At 38.9% G+C, this 16,491-nt stretch overlaps 1 protein-coding gene across 14 annotated transcripts in view; it reads right to left on the bottom strand.

Annotated features, from left to right (window-relative positions):
- Positions 1-16,491, bottom strand: part of DUT (deoxyuridine triphosphatase) — a 99,207-nt gene that overhangs the window by 75,461 nt on the left and 7,255 nt on the right. For 6 of the 14 annotated variants that reach the window (XM_067746128.1, XM_067746053.1, XM_067746083.1 and 3 more), the window contains 4 exons: positions 13,252-13,326; positions 13,022-13,092; positions 10,992-11,062; positions 7,441-8,027 (listed from right to left, as the gene is read on the bottom strand). In XM_067746128.1, coding sequence (XP_067602229.1) covers positions 7,847-8,027; positions 10,992-11,062; positions 13,022-13,092; positions 13,252-13,326 — 398 coding nt within the window. In that variant the 3' untranslated portion in view covers positions 7,441-7,846. Of the gene's footprint in view, positions 1-7,440; positions 8,032-10,991; positions 11,063-11,978; positions 12,103-13,021; positions 13,093-13,251; positions 13,327-16,491 lie in introns of those variants that run through there. The other 8 variants (XM_067746057.1, XM_067746068.1, XM_067746076.1 and 5 more) reach the window with 3 other exon arrangements.

Here is a 16,491-nt window from a genome sequence, read left to right as displayed (position 1 = left end):
TACATTTGGTAGTGTATATATGTCCATGCCACTCTCTCACTTCGCCCAACTTACCCTTCCCCCTCCCCGTGTCCTCAAGTCCATTCTCTGTCTGTGTCTTTATTCTTGTCCCGCCCCGAGGTTCTTCAGAACCATTATTTTTTCTTTGGATTCCATATATATGTGTTAGCATACGGTATTTATTTTTCTCCTTCTGACTTAACTTCACTCTGTATGACAGACTCTAGGTCCATCCACCTCACTAGAAATAACTCAAATGCATTTCTTTTTATGGCTGGGCAATATTCCATTGTATATAAGTGCCACATCTTCTTTATCCATTCATCTGTTGATGGACACTTAGGTTGCTTCCATGTCCTGGCTATTGTAAATAGAGCTGCAAGGAACATTGTGGTATATGACTCTTTTTGAATTATGGATTGCTCAGGGTATATGGCCAGTAGTGGGATTGCTGGGTTGTATGGTAGTTCTATTTTTAGTTTTTTAAGGAACCTCCATACTGTTCTCCACAGTGGCTGTATCAATTTACATTCCCACCAACAGTGTAGGAGGGTTCCCTTTTCTCCACACCCTCTCCAGCATTTATTGTTTGTAGATATTTTGATGATGGCCATTCTGACTACTGTGAGGTGATACCTCATTGTAGTTTTGATTTGCATTTCTCTAATGATTAGTGATGTTGAGCATCCTTTCATGTGTTTGTTGGCCATCTGTATATCTGCTTTGGTGAAATGTCTATTGGGTCTTCTGCCCATTTTTGGATTGGGTTGTTTGTGTTTTTGATATTGAGGTGTATGAGCTGTTTGTAAATTTTGGAGATTAATCCTTTGTCAGTGGCTTCGTTTGCAAATATTTTCTCCCATTCTGAGGGTTGTCTTTTTGTCTTGATTATGGTTTCCTTTGCTGCGCAAAAGCTTTTAAGTTTCATTAGGTCCCATTTGTTTATTTTTGTTTTTATTTCCATGTCTCTGGCAGGTGTGGCAAAAAGGATCTTGCTGTGATGTATGTCATAGAGTGTTCTGCCTATGTTTTCCTCTTCCTAAGAGTTTAATAGTGTCGACCTTACATTTAGGTCTTTAATCCATTTTGAGTTTATTTTTGTGTATGGTGTTAGGGAGTGTTCTAATTTCATTCTTTTCCATGTAGCTGTCCACTTTTCCCAGCACCACTTATTGAAGAGGCTGTCTTTTCTCCATTGTATATTCTTGCTTCCTTTATCAACGATAAGGTGACCATAAGTGCATGGGTTTCTCTCTGGCCTATCTATCCTGTTCCATTAAACTATATTTCTGTTTTTGTGCCAGTACCATACTGCCTTGATGACTGTAGCTTTGTAGTGTAGTCTGAAATCCAAGAGCCGAATTCCTCCAGCTCCATTTTTCTTTCTCAAGATTGCTTTGGCTATTCGGGGTCTTTTGTGTTTCCATACAAGTTGTGAAGTTTTTTGTTCTAGTTCTGTAAAAAATGCAAATAGTAGTTTGATAGGGATTGCATTGAATCTGTAGATTGCTTTGGGTAGTATAGTCATTTTCACAATGTTGATTCTTCCAACCCAAGAACATGGTATATCTTTCCATCTGTTTGTATCACCTTTAATTTCTTTCATCAGTGTCTTATAGTTTTCTGCATACAGGTCTTTTGTCTCCTTAGGTAAGTTTATTCCTAGGTATTTTATTCTTTTTGTTGCAATGGTAAATGGGAGTGTTTCCTAAATTTCTCTTTCAGATTTTTCATCATTAGTGTATAGGAATGCAAGAGATTTCTGTGCATTAATTTTGTATCCTGCTACTTTACCAAATTCATTGATTAGCTCTAGTAGTATTCTGGTAGCATCTTTAGGATTCTCTATGTATAGTATCATGTCATCTGCAAACAGTGACAGCTTTATTTCTTCTTTTCAGATTTGGATTCCTTTTATTTCTATTTCTTCTCTGATTGCTGTGGCTAAAACTTCGAAAACTATGTTGAATAATAGTGGTGAGAGTGGACAACCTTGTCTTGTTCCTGATCTTAGAGGAAATGGTTTCAGTTTTTCACCATTGAGAACGATGTTGGCTGTGGGCTTGTCATATATGGCCTTTATTATGTTGAGGTAAGTTCCCTCTATGCCTACTTTCTGTAGGGTTTTTATCATAAATGGGTGTTGAAAGCTTTTCTGCATCTATTGAGATGATCATATGGTTTTTAATCCTTCAATTTGTTAATATGGTGTATCACATTGGTTGATTTCCGTATATTGAAGAATCCTTGCATTCCTGGGATAAACCCCACTTGATCATGGTGTATGATCCTTTTAATGTGTTGTTGGATTCTGTTTGCTAGTATTTTGTTGAGGATTTTTGCATCTATGTTCATCAGTGATATTGGCCTGTAGTTTTCTATCTTTGTGACATCTTTGTCTGGTTTTGGTATCAGGGTGATGGTGGCCTCATAGAAAGAGTTTCCGAGTGTTCCTCCCTCTGCTATATTTTGAAGGATTTTAAGGAGGATAGGTGTTAGCTCTTCTCTGAACGCTTGATAGAATTCACCTGTGAAGCCATCTGGTCCTGGGCTTTGTTTGTTGGAAGATTTTTAATCACAGTTTCAATTTCAGTGCTTGTGATTGGTCTGTTTATATTTTCTATTTCTTCCTGGTTCAGTCTTGGAAGGTTGTGCTTTTCTAAGAATTTGCCCATTTCTTCCAGGTTGTCCATTTTATTGGCATATAGTTGTTTGTAGTAATCTCTCATGATCCTTTGTATATCTGCAGTGTCAGTTGTTACTTCTTTTTCATTTCTAATTCTATCGATTTGAGTCTTCTCCCTTTTTTTCTTGAGGAGTCTGGCTAATGGTTTATCAATTTTGTTTACCTGCTCAAAGAACTAGCTTTTGGTTATCTTGATCTTTGCTAACGTTTCCTTCATTTCTTTTTCCTTTATTTCTGATCTGATCTTTATGATTTCTTTCCCTCTGCTAACTTTGGGGTTTCTTTTGTTCTCCTTTTTCTAATTGCTATAGGTGTAAGGTTAGGTTATTTACTTGAGATGTTTCTTGTCTCTTGAGGTAGGATTTTATTGCTGTAAACTTCCCTCTTAGAAGTGCTTTTGCTGCATCCCATCCGTTTTGGGTCAACGTGGGTTTTTTTTGTCATTTGTTTCTAGGTACTTTTTGATTTCCTCTTTGATTTCTTCAGCGATCTCTTGGTTATTAAGTAGTGTATTGTTTAGCCTCCATGTATTTGTATTTTTTACGGATTTTTTTCCTTTAATTGATATCTTGTCTCATAGCATTGTGGTTGGAAAAGATACTTGATACGATTTCAATTTTCTTAAATTTACCAATGCTTGATTTGTGACCCTAGATATGATCTATCCTGGAGAATGTTCCATGAGCACTTGAGAAGAAAGTGTATTCTGTTGCTTTTGGATGGAATGTCCTATAAATATCAATTAAGTCCATCTTGTTTAATGTATCATTTAAAGCTTGTGTTTCCTTATTTATTTTCATTTTGGATGATCTGTCCATTGGTGAAAGTAGGGTGCTAAAGTCCCCTACTATGGTTGTGTTACTGTCGATTTCCAATTGTATGGCTGTTAGCATTTGCTGTATGTATTGAGGTGCTCCTATGTTGGGTGCATACTTATTTACAATTGTTATATATTCTTGGATTGATCCCTTGATCATTATGTAGTGTCCTTCTTTGCCTCTTATAATAGTCTTTATTTTAAAGTCTATTTTGTCTGATATGAGAATTGCTACTACAGCTTTGTTTTGATTTCTGTTTGCATGAAATATCTTTTTCCATCCCCTCACTTTCAGTCTGTATGTGTCCCTAGGTCTGAAGTGAGTCTCTTGTAGACAGCATATATATGGGTCTTGTTTTTGTATCCATTCAGCCAGTCTGTCTTTTGGTGGGAGCATTTAAGCCGTTTACATTTAAGGTAGTTGTCAATATGTATGTTCCTATTACCATTTTTTAAATTGTTTTGGGTTTGTTATTGTAGGTCTTTTCCTTCTCTTATGTTTCCTGCCTAGAGAAGTTCCTTTAGCATTTGTTTTAAAGCTGGTTTGGTGGTGCTGAATTCTCTTAGCTTTTGCTTGTCTGTAAAGGTTTTAATTTCTCCATCGAATCTGCATGAGATCCTTGATGGGTAGAGTAATCTTGGTTGTAGGTTTTTCCCTTTCATCACTTTAAATATGTCCTGCCACTCCTTTCTGGCTTGCAGAATGTCTGCTGAAAGATCAGCTGTTAACCTTATGGGGATTCCCTTGTATGTTATTTGTTGTTTTTCCCTTTCTGCTTTTAATATTTCTTCCTTGTATTTAATTTTTGATAGTTTGGTTAATATGTGTCCTTGTGTGTTTCTCTTTGGATTTATCCTGTATGAGACTCTCTTTGCTTCCTGGACTTGATTAACCATTTCCTTTCCCACATTAGGGAAGTTTTCAACTATAATCTCTTCAAATATTTTCTGAGTCCCTTTCCTTTTCTCTTCCTCTGGGACCCCTATAATTCGAATGTTGGTGTGTTTAATGTTCTCCCAGAGGTCTCTGAGACTGTCCTCAATTCTTCCATTCTTTTTCCTCATTCTGCTCTGCAGTAGTTATTTCCAGTATTTTATCTTCCAGATCACTTATCCGTTCTTCTGCCTCAGTCATTGTGCTATTGATTCCTTGTAGAGAATTTTCAATTTCACTTATGGTGCTGTAAAAATACTCACAAAATACACACTCACAAAAAGGGAAAATGGAGAAAAAAATATATATCATTGCTCCCAAGTCCACCACCTCAATTTTGGGATGGTTCATTGTCTACTCAGGTATTCCACAGATGCAGGGTACATCAAGTTGATTGTGGCGATTTAATTTGCTGCTCCTGAGGCTGCTGGGAGAGATTTCCCTTTCTATTCTTTGTTTGCACAGCTCCTGGCGTTCAGCTTTGGATTTGGCCCTGCCTCTGCATGTAGGTCACCTGTGGGCATCTGTTCTTCACCCAGACAGGATGGGGTTAAAGTAGCAGCTGATTAGGGGGCTTTGGCTCACTCAGGCAAGGGGGAGGGAGGGGCATGGAATGCGGGGCGAGCCTGCGGTGGCAGAGGCCATTATGATGTTGCAGCAGCCTGAGGCACGCGTGCGTTCTCCCAGGGAAGTTGTCCCTGGATCACGGGACCCTGGCAGTGGCGGACTGCACAGGTTTCTGGGACGGGAGGTGTGGACAGTGACCTGTGCTTGCACACAGGCTTCTTGGTGGCTGCAGCAGCAGCCTTAACGTTTCATGCCCGTCTCTGGTGTCCGCACTGATAGCCATGGCTCGTACTTATCTCTGGAGCTCGTTTAGGCAGTGCTCTGAATTCCCTCTCCTCGTGCACCCAAAAACAGTGGTCTCTTGCCTCTTAGGCAGTTCCAGACTTTTTCCTGGATTCCCTCCTGGCTAGCTGTGTCGCACTAGCCCCCTTCAGCCTGTGTTCACGCACCCAACCCCAGTCCTCTCCCTGGGATCCGACCGAAGCTCAAGCCTCCGCCCGCCCTGGCGGGTGAGCAGATGAGCCTCTCAGGCTGGTGAGTGCTGGTCAGCACTGATCCTCTGTGTGTGAATCTCTCCACCTTGCCCTGTGCACCCCTGTTGCCGTGCTCTCCTCCATGGCTCTGAAGCTTCCCCCCCGCTACCACTGTCTCCTCCAGTGAAGGGGCTTCCTAGTATGTGGAAACTTTTCCTCCTTCATAGCTCCCTCCCAGAGGTGCAGGTCCTGTCCCTATTATTTTGTCTTTTTTTCTTTTGCCTTACCCAGGTATGTGGGGAGTTTCTTGCCTTTTGGGAAGTCAGGTCTTCTGCCAGCGTTCAGTAGGTGTTCTGTAGTTGTTCCACATGTATATGTATTTTTGATGTATTTGTGGGGAGGAAGGTGATCTCCACGTCTTACTCTTCCGCCATCTTGAAGGTCCGACCATTTTTAATATATTTTTCTTCATATACTTCTTGAGAAGGTCCCCTCAGTGAAAATTTCAGTTTCATTTATATTTTTCCCTTTTCTCTTTCTCTTTTCAGTAAGTAAAAGAGCAATGTCAGGGCTTCCCTGGTGGCGCAGTAGTTGAGAATCCTCCTGCAGATGCAGGGGACACGGGTTTCCTCTCTGGTCTGGAAGATCCCACATGCCGCTGAGCAACTAAGCCCCGTGCGCTCCAACTACTGAGCCTGTGCTCTAGAGCCTGTGAGCCACAACTACGATCCCGTGTGCTGCAACTACTGAAGCCCATGTGCTTAGAGCCAGTGCTCCACAAAAAGTGAAGCCACCGCAATGAGAAACCCATGCACCGCAACAAAGAGTAGCCCCTGCTCACCGCAACTAGGGAAACCCTGTGTGCAGCAATGAAGACCCAACACAGCCAAACATAAATAATTTTTTTAAAAAAAGAGCAATGTCAAAACGCTGTGTACACAATCCATCCAAATGGAGATGTTTTTTCAGCAAAAGGCATTTTACTTTCACTTTTGAGAAATTGTTCCTCCCCATCTGACCTCTCTTCTCAGGATGATGATACAATACTAGAGGGTATTTCTCAGCTAAAAGGATCCGGTCAGTTACAAAATAGTATATTTTACACTAATGAACAGAAGATAAAATGGCTCCAAATGCCTAATCAAAGATCACAGTATTACCGTTACTTGAGTGATTACATGCCTCTTAGCATGGATTTTGCATGTAAAGCTTTCTCTACATCCAGGGATGCTCTCTGAATCTATAAATATTACTACAAAAATTATCATTGAATTTTGGTCCAGATGATTTCTGTCTTCTGTAATCGTCAATTCTTGTAACTGTCAATCTATCACCATTACCTTAAGGGTATATGCAACTGTCAATCTATCACCATTACCTTAAGGGTATATGCAGTAGAGGTTAGCAGTAGGAAAAGAAAGTTGTGAGGGGTGGGGTTGGGGTGTGTGTGTGTTGGTGCTTTCCTAACAAGGACCACTGCTGGAGTTGAAGTGGGGAAAGAAGAGCAAATGAGAAGTTGGATCAAGTGTGGTTTGGGGATGGTCAGAGCAAGAGGATCGGGGTAGGTAGGAGCCCTGCTGAGAATGGTCTGCATGACAACTTGGACTCAGTACTCATGTAATTATGTTAATATGTCCAAGGTCCATTAACCCCAAACACAAAACTCCAAGTACCTACATATCTCAGCCCTCTAGTCTTCTACCATTCTTTTACTGATAAGATGGAAAGTGAATTTGAGGAAGTAATCATTTGACATCTCCTGCCAGGTGGGATGGAGATGGTCATGTGGCAAGAAATACAGTACGTTCCCTACATATGCACGAGTTCCGTTCTGAGAGCGCGTTCGTAAGTCCAATTTGTTCCTATGTCCAACAAAGTTAGCCTAGATACCCAACTAACTAACAATCAGCTATATAGCACAGGATTGTAATAGGTTTATAATACTTTTCACACAAATAATACATAAAAAACACAAAAAATAAAATTTTTAATCTTACAGTACAGTACCTTGAAAAATACAGTAGTATAGCACAATACCTGGCATACAGGGGCTGGCATCAAGTGAACAGGCAAGAAGAGTTACTGATTGGAGGAGGGAGAGGAGGTGGGAGACGGTAGAGCAGAAGGATCGTCAGCAATAGGAGACGGAGGGCAAGATGCAAGTTCACTCATGCCTGACGTTGACGGCACAGGTTCTGGTTCCTTGCTGGATTCAATTTTATCTACCCTCTTTAAAAAACGATCCAGTGATGTCTGGGTAGTAGCTCTTTTTTTCTCGTCATAGATGATACGGTAGCACTGGATTGCATTCTGAACAGCTGCTGCAACCTTTGTGTACCGTTCTGTGTTCAGGTCCTGTGTCTCAAAAACTAACAGTGCCTCCTCAAATAAAGAAAATCCCCTGCCATTTCCTGCGTCATGAATCTCTTCAGTTCTTCAGTTACTTCTTCCTCTTGTCTCTCTTCATCCCTTCTCTGGGCCTCCAATACCTGGCACTTCTTAGCAGTACCAGCTATATCACCGCTGCTTTTATGCTTGTTTCCAGACATCCTGGCTTGAAATAAACATACTGTACTACTGTACTCTATACAGTACTGTAAAGTACACAAAAGCAAACCACGTGTAGAGGACGCACATACGTGACAATGTACGCCAGACACATGAACTAACTTACGTGACTGGACATGCAAACGCATGTTTGCGTCTTTGAAAGCTCGCAACTTGAAGGTTCGTATGTAGGGGACTTACTGTACTGTGTAGGGAAGGTGCTTTGAAATCCAAATCTTGGGGCTTCCCCCACCTCCATCCCCCCCATTCATTTAGGCTCCCTGTTTAAATATTAGTATGTAGCTTCCTCTACAGATAGCCACCAAGGGAAATTAACTGAAGGAGCATCAGATTAGTTTGTAGGAGTCTCCCTGATTATTTCTCTTCTGATGTATACAGCACCAAGGACAGGAGTGGATAGTGGGCATCATTAGTGAGGTAGAACTGTCAAGGGAGAGGAAAACTGCCTGGTTTCTGCCTGGAAAGAAACTGAATGGTAATTGCTAAGCAATTTGTAGTTAATTGATAATCAAAGTGCAGCCCTACATGTGAAAATGATGCTTCTCTTTGGTCATCAGTAAAAAACTGGTTTCCTTTGTAGCAGAAAGGAAGACTTGCCCTAATAAAGTGCTGCTTCCTGGTTTTCCTTTGCTGCCAACTGAATCTAGCTGATTGAAATAAGGCAAAGATGAAATGAGCTCAGGAACCAAGCCTTATTAACATAGGGTTTCACTTCCTAGAAAACTGGTCCAGACTACTATTTAGGTGTTCCTATTCTGCAGTTATTCACTATTCCATCCACTTTTGTTTCATAGTCTTTTCTAAACGTTGTATTTCATAATAAAACAGAGTAAAAATATTATGAAATATTTGAACTTTACATACATAAGAGAAAATGTCTCCAATAACCCCAACCCAACAGACTGTATTGTACTCTTTCACATGGCATTTCCTTTTCTTGCTTTTTCCATATGGCATTTGCACTTTCTTTGCTTTTTTCACTGTTTTAGGCAAGTTCCATGAGTCTGCCCTATGCCACTGTTAAGGAAAAACAGCTTTTTTCCTTCCTGTGTAGGGAAGAACTTAGTTCTTTCCTAACATGTCTTCCCTCCCTGTGAGTCTCCTTTACTACTCACAGAAAACACTTCACTTCTGGGCACCAAACGTGTGCAAGCTTTTTCCCACAACAAGCAATTCTGTGACACCAGCTGCATGTTCTACAATTTCTCAATTCTGACACTGTGTACTTGGAGATAGCCTCAGATACTGCAGGTTAAGGGCTCAGTCCCATAAGACTGACCACTCTCCCCCAGCCATCCCTCCCACCACCACTTCAGACACCAGCTACAAGCTCAGGTTTTCACCTGTGCTTCTGACCAGCTATAGAAGTTCCAAAGACCTCCTCTCCTTGGGGTTGATTAATTTTCCAGAGCAGTTCACAGAACTCAGGAAAACACTTATGTTTACTAGTTTATTATAAAAGGACATGATAAAAGATACAGGTGAAAATACAGATGGGAGAGGTGCAGAGGGCAAGATACGTGGGAAAGGGCACGGAGCTTCCATAACCTGTCCAGGCGCACCACTCTCCCAGCCCAACCTGTGAGCTCTCTGAGCCCTGTTCTTTTTGGGATTTTATGGAGGCTTCATCACATAGGAACGATCCATGATTACTTCCAATTTCAGCCCTTCTCCCTTCATGAGAAGTGGGGGGGAACGGGGGGGGCACTGAAAATTCTAAGCTTCTGATCATGTCTCAGTCCATCTTTCCAGTGACCAGCCCTCATTCAGGAGCCATCCAGGAGCCCACCCAGAGTCACCCCATTAGAACAAGACACTCCTACCACCCACAAAATTACAAGGGTTTCAGGAGCTCCGTGTCAGGAACACAGGTCAAAGACCAATATAGAACAAGAGATGTTCCCAGTGTTCAGAGACCAATATCTATTTTCTATTATCTCACAGCCACTCTCTTCTATAGATTAAATTCACTGATCCTAGCTTCAGTCCCTCAGGTCACATATGACAAGCCTAATTCCCTGAGTCTTTAGACTGTAAGAACATCTATTATATCCCTGGGACCTTCTGCCACCCCCCACCCCATTCCTCCCATCCCAACAAATACACTTCTCCAGACAAAAACCAAAACTTAAGACCAAAAAAACTCCATACCAGGTCTCTCATCTATCCCCCATGGATATCATTCTGGTCTCTAACTTTAGAGTAGCTTCAGATCTGAGCATCTTCCTTTAAATATGGTACCAAGATGGAAACATATTCCAGGTATGAACAAACTAGAGGAAGATTTTCATCAACCATCTCTTCCATTCGATATTCTCTTTACCACTTGAAAGACTGAAGATACTGCAAAGAACATGAGCTTTGAAGCCATAGGACCTGAATTTCAATAGTGGTCATCATTAGCTGAAATGTCTGTGCCGATTTTTGTTATCTATTTTTGTTTCATCTGTTCTCCCACAGCCATGTTATGAGAAAGAAATGAGCAGTTTGTAAGTGCTTAATATAGTGGACTTAATGTTAACAGTGTAAGCTCAGACCATATCTCTTGGTAGTCACATCATACTCTTTGTTCTTACTCAACTGTTACTATGTATTGGTCAGGGTTCAGAGAACCCTGACTGGTTAGTTTAGCAGAAAAGAATTTATTTAAATTTTACTGACTTCAGAAATAATTTATACCGTGACCCAGTACACACATGCACACATAAATATATAATTCAAATAATCTTCACAATATTTACCCATCTGACATGTTGTCCTCTGCTGTTTTTCTATTCATTTTTTTTTAATGCTAGTTATGACCCACTGAGTTGATTTCATGACTCACTAATGAATCGTGACCCATAGTTACATTTCCGAAGTAATGGAAAACACTACACTGCAGGGTATTAAATGGCCTAGAAGAATCTAGAGAATCACTAGAAGGACAGAGAAAAAAACTCTAACCTGTGTTTCCAGGAACTGGGTGGCCAAGAGAGCTGCCAGCTCCAGAAGCATTCCATCTGTGTGACCCACACCTGCAAAATGATGCCTTTTGAGTCTCACACTAGTGCACCTGATTGAAAAAGTCCTGGTGTAAAGGGGTTTGGGAAATGCAGAAAAGGAAAGCACTCCAAGAAGGCTGCAATAGATGTTAATCAAGCTAATTCATGCTGCCGAGACTTACTCAAAGGTACTTGGTTTGGACAAACCCAGTGGCCTAAGCATCCCTCTTTATATCTATTGGTCCCTATTAAATTGTATATTTTCTTGGGTGCAGCCTCTTACTGCTACTTTCGTGAGGGAAGGTCACATAACTACAGTTTACTTGACAGAATGAAATTCAGAAGAACAAACCAACTGGAAATTCCCAAGTTACATTTCCTTTTACAAACACACCTCTACCAAGTTAACCTGGGGTCTACAAAAAAGGGAGGTTAAAAAAAAAAAAAAAAAAAAAAGGATAAACCTAAAAATAAAAAAAATAAACTGAGGATTCTCTTCTTCCCACCCACACAAAGAATCTTAAGTTTAAAAAGACATCTTTTAGATCACTGAAGAGAAGGGACGAATTAGGAATAATTTTAACTTCTTTTTATTGTCCTTCAGTTCAGTTTATACAGTAATTTGTATCTGTGAAAGAATTCAAATTTATTGAATGAAAGGCATTGCTTATGATATATAAAGCAATTAAAAAATAAGTTACTGAAGGGGTAATATATAGCGAATTAAATAATACAGGTTTTGGGGTAATTGATGTGCATTTAATTTAAAAGAAACTGTGTGAGGTCACCACACAGATTTATATAACAGTTAAATGCAGAAAAACACAAGAAAGTAAGTTTCTATGTGATCCCAACAGAGGTATCCTTTCCTTGATCATAAGAGAACCCTGAGAATCCAAGTATTTTTAGAAGCTAAAACTGTTTACAGAAGTGCAAAACACCAAAACACTTTAAGCAAAGCCTTTATTTTCAAGGAAAAAAGTATATTTTCTCATTTTCTGTTCTTGTCATAAATTTTAATTATTTCCAGTGGAACCAAAACCTCCTGAACCCCTTTCAGTGTCATCTAAAACCTGAAAAGACATAAAGGTAGTAAGCCATGTAGTTAATTTCAGATGCTCTTTCAGTTCTCTCCAGCTCCAAATTTGTAAGACTTTTATTCTTGCTATAGCATTGTTTCAAAAAGATTACAGAAAATTAAATTTTTAAAGTTTCATAAATTAAAATATTGAATAAGTTCCAAAAAAGCTAAGGGAACAGTAGAATTTCACAGACTATTTAAGTGGTTTATTATCCAAAGTAATGCTGTATAATAGCTATGGAAAACAATTTCAAGAAATTCTAAGATTTAAATTTTGCCTAAAATAGGACTAGTCACATATTCTACCTCAGATGGTCCCCAACTTAGGATGGTTTGACTTATGATTTTTTGACTTTATGATGGTGCTAAAGTGATTTGCATTCGGTAAAAACTGTGCCCCAAATATTGAATTCTGACCTTTTCATGGACTAGTGATATATGGTGTGATATTCTCGTGATGCTGGGCAACGGGAGCAAGCTGCAGCCACCAGCCAGCCACGCCATCACAAGGGTGAACCACTGATAACACAACTGTTCTGTACTCATACAACCATGCTATTTTTCACTTTCAGCATGGTAGTCAACAAATTACATGAGATATTCAACACTTCCTTATAAAACAGGCTTTGTGTTGGATGCTTTTGTCCAACTGTAGGTTAATGTAAGCATTCTGAGCATGTTGAAGTTAGGCTAGGCTAAGCTATGATGTTCGGTAGGTTAGACGTATTAAGTGCATTCTCAACTTAAGATATTTTCAACTTATGATGGATTTATTGGGATGTAATCCCATTGTGAAGTCGAGGAAGATCTGTATTTAGTTACAAATAGCATACTAAATCCTCAAAATTTTATTTCTCCTTCACTGAAGATGTTACATCATGTATTCCCTATTCAGCTTTTAGGATACTTACTTGAACTTCCTCTATTTCTGGGTAAAATATCCGTTCACAAATGAGCTGTGCAATGCGATCACCCTTTTTGACTTCAAAGAAAAAACACAAAACAATTTATTACTGATACTGATGCATTCTCTGTATCCTGCCTTGTACAGTACAATGAGAATTAGAGTAGCATGTGTTACTTAGACATACGTAACTTGGAAAACTCATTGCACTTATGTGACTGCATGTATTTGACATACCTTCGAACTTTTCTTTGCCAAAATTAAACAGTACAACACCAACATTTCCTCTATAATCTTCATCTATGACACCAGCTGGAAAAAAGAAAAAAAATATTAGCTTGGTTTATGGTACTGAAAGATTAAGGGTATATGATTACCTCAGAATCATTCCTAAGTAGCTCTGAGAGTTTTATCCTTACAACGAATATGTGAATCTTGCTCTGGTACTATGTAAAGCCTCAAAACTAAGAAATTACTAAAATGCAAATAAGAATTAAGAAAGTGGTCCTAATTTTCCAACCTGTCATCCTTACAAATGGTGACCACTACCTACTCTAAATTGGGAGTAGGCACTTAGCATCTCAGACAAGTCATCCTGAATTGCTCTCTCCAATCCTACTGTCTATTTGTGGCACACCTGTCCAAAAGACTAAGAGAAAATTATGATTTGGGTTTTAAAGGCTTCTCCTGGTAGCAACTTCCCACTAACATCCAGATTGAAATATGATTGAGTCATAAATAAAAATGTCAAAAAGCCTAAAGATCTGCAGTAGAATAAGTCAACGTTAAGCAGCAGTCTAGCAAATATCAGAACATTCCATTTTTATAATGAAAATGGAGCTGAATCATTCAGTTCACATTCTTCTTCTCCTTTTAATTTAAGCGACCAGCCTTTCTCAGAGCATCATCTGTCAGAAGACTTTAGCACATAAGCTTAATAATGAGTACACTTTTACACAGAACTGTGTGTAATTAGTACCTGTTTGAGATTATAAACACAAAGGCAGCAAATCTTTGCAGGAGAGAAACTTGAGCCAGAGAAGTACATTTACCAGACTTGCTAGCATTTATCTTTGGGCCAAGAATCCAAAACATTTCCATAAACACAAGCACAGATAATATAGGTGCACCAGGCCTTCTCACTTCCTTTTCTAATATTGAGAAATAATTCACAATTCAATGGCTCTTAGCATATTCAAAGTTGTGCAAACACGACCACAATCAATTTTAGAACATTTTTATTACTGCAAAAAGAAACCCCCTGCCTGTTAGCAGTCACTCTCCTACCCCCTTCATCCCCCTCAGTGCCTGTCTCCTTTTATACATGATAATTCTTTCCCCCCAGTTTGTAAAATGCTGGATAGGATTCATGTGAATCTAATTAAACGTAGCTCCATGTCACATCTTACAGCTTCTCATTAACACCTCACTTCTTTAAAAAACAAAACAAAACTCTTATCAAAGAAGAAAAAAGAAAATAAAAAGAATCAGGAATTTAGCTCAATGGGTACTAATGCTGGTTGGTCAGACTCGTAATTATTTGAAGGTCAACTGAAAAAATTTTTTTTTTCTTTTTTAGAACAAGGGTAAGCATCCCCTTTCAATTTTCTCATGTAGGGGGAAAAAAAAAGCAAAATTTTAAAAAGTTCCACCATGGGGAAAAATATTCAGAAAACCAACATTTTAGATTTTTCCAGTGGATTAGAGTAGTTTAAATGAACCCCTGTGGTTTATGCATGAATTACTAGGGGTAAGTGAAACTGAACTTAAGCACTTCTTAAAAGGTTCCTGATACAACACTTTTAAGAGTTTGAATTAAAGATAAACATATTTTTAACAGTGAGAAGGGTGAGTATAAAAGTGGCTGAAAGTGGTTCATATCATGTCTAGACTGAAGGAAACAGTATTCTTTTCTGGTTCTACAGCAATAAAACTTTGACCAATTCAAAAAATACTGAAGCCTGGCATCTTTCCCCACTGCCAGTTGATCATTAAATTAGTCCTTGATATTTATTGAAAGAATGGATATAAAAATGAGACCAGCTGTTTTCTATATTATCTAGATGTAGAAAGTTTCAGCTGCAGGAACAGTTTAGATCAGAGTTAATGAAGGAACCCCTCAGTAGCAGGTCATTCCATGCCTCCCATGCCGGAACAAATGACCACACAAGGCCTTGGCATCTCGATGTGGGAGTGCTGAAGTACAGGCTAGCACTAATTCACCTAGAATGCATTGGATGAAGGCAGTGTGGGCTGACTTCTGAACTCTTGTTTCATTACACAAATAGTACAAATACATATGAAGTAAAGGCCAATAATGTTCCCCAATCCTCCCTCAGGTAGCCAATGTTACAATAATATATTTTACACATTTTCTTCCACTTAAAATATTATTGATATCCTTGGGCAGTAATATAGCTAAAAGTCATTCTTTTAGATCCAAGATATGGAAATACAGCACCATTATTTCTATGTAACTATTCTCTTACGTAACATCAGATATTCAGGTCGTTTTCACATTTTCCCCATAATAATCAAGGCAGTCCTTTACATACGTTCTTGAGTGTTAGTGTTTTTTATTTTCATCAAATAGTTTCAAAAAAGCACTTTCCTGGGTTGAAGGGTGTGTATATTTAAAATTTTAATGGATATCACTAGATAACTTTGCAAAAAAGGTATAGCAATTCAAATTTCTATCAGTGACACTGAAGAATGCCCATTTCCAAACTCTCTGACAGTACCAGATAATAGCAATCTTTTAAATTCTGGCCAATGTGGTGAGTAAAAAATGGTATCTCATGGCTTTATTTACATTTCCCTGATGACTAGTGAGGCTTGGCTTTTTTCCTCCTTACGTGCATTGCACCTCGTCCTCTTGTACATTTTATGATCAGTTTTGTTTTTTTCTTATCTGTTTGGGTATTTAACTCTTTCTCATTTGACTTGCAAGTATTTATTTGTTTACTTTATGGTATCTTCTACAATACAAAAACACTCCTTTTTGTAAAGGCCTTTGCTATGTATCTGTAAAGCAGTCCTATCACACTTATATGTTTGGGTGTCTTGAATTCTGCAAAGCCAGATTATCTACCTAGATTTTATGCTTGGCACACAGAAGTTTGAAAAGTCCTTAACTAAAAGAAATGAAGTAATTTGAAGCCAATTTAAATGTATAACAAAAAAAAGGCCCTTCTTTTTTTTTAAGTATGAATGCCAATAGTATTAAAAAAATCTAATAGTTCTAAGTTCATTTATTACTTATTACTCAAAGGCAAACTGACCTTTAAGAAAAACACAAGACTTATTCCTTTTCTACGTAAGGGACATAAACATCAGGGATATTTCTCTTCATGAGAAAGCAGAAAGTATTTTGAAGTTATCACTGGAAAAATCATGCATTGGAACTGGCAGAGTGATTAACTGACTTCAGGCAAAAGTTTTACTGTGTCAAGACTTTGGCATGTCATTTGTTGGAAA

This window comes from Pseudorca crassidens, chromosome 1, assembly GCF_039906515.1.
Source record: "Pseudorca crassidens isolate mPseCra1 chromosome 1, mPseCra1.hap1, whole genome shotgun sequence".
Classification (NCBI taxonomy): domain Eukaryota; kingdom Metazoa; phylum Chordata; class Mammalia; order Artiodactyla; family Delphinidae; genus Pseudorca; species Pseudorca crassidens.
This window is presented reverse-complemented; position numbering and strand designations above follow the sequence as displayed.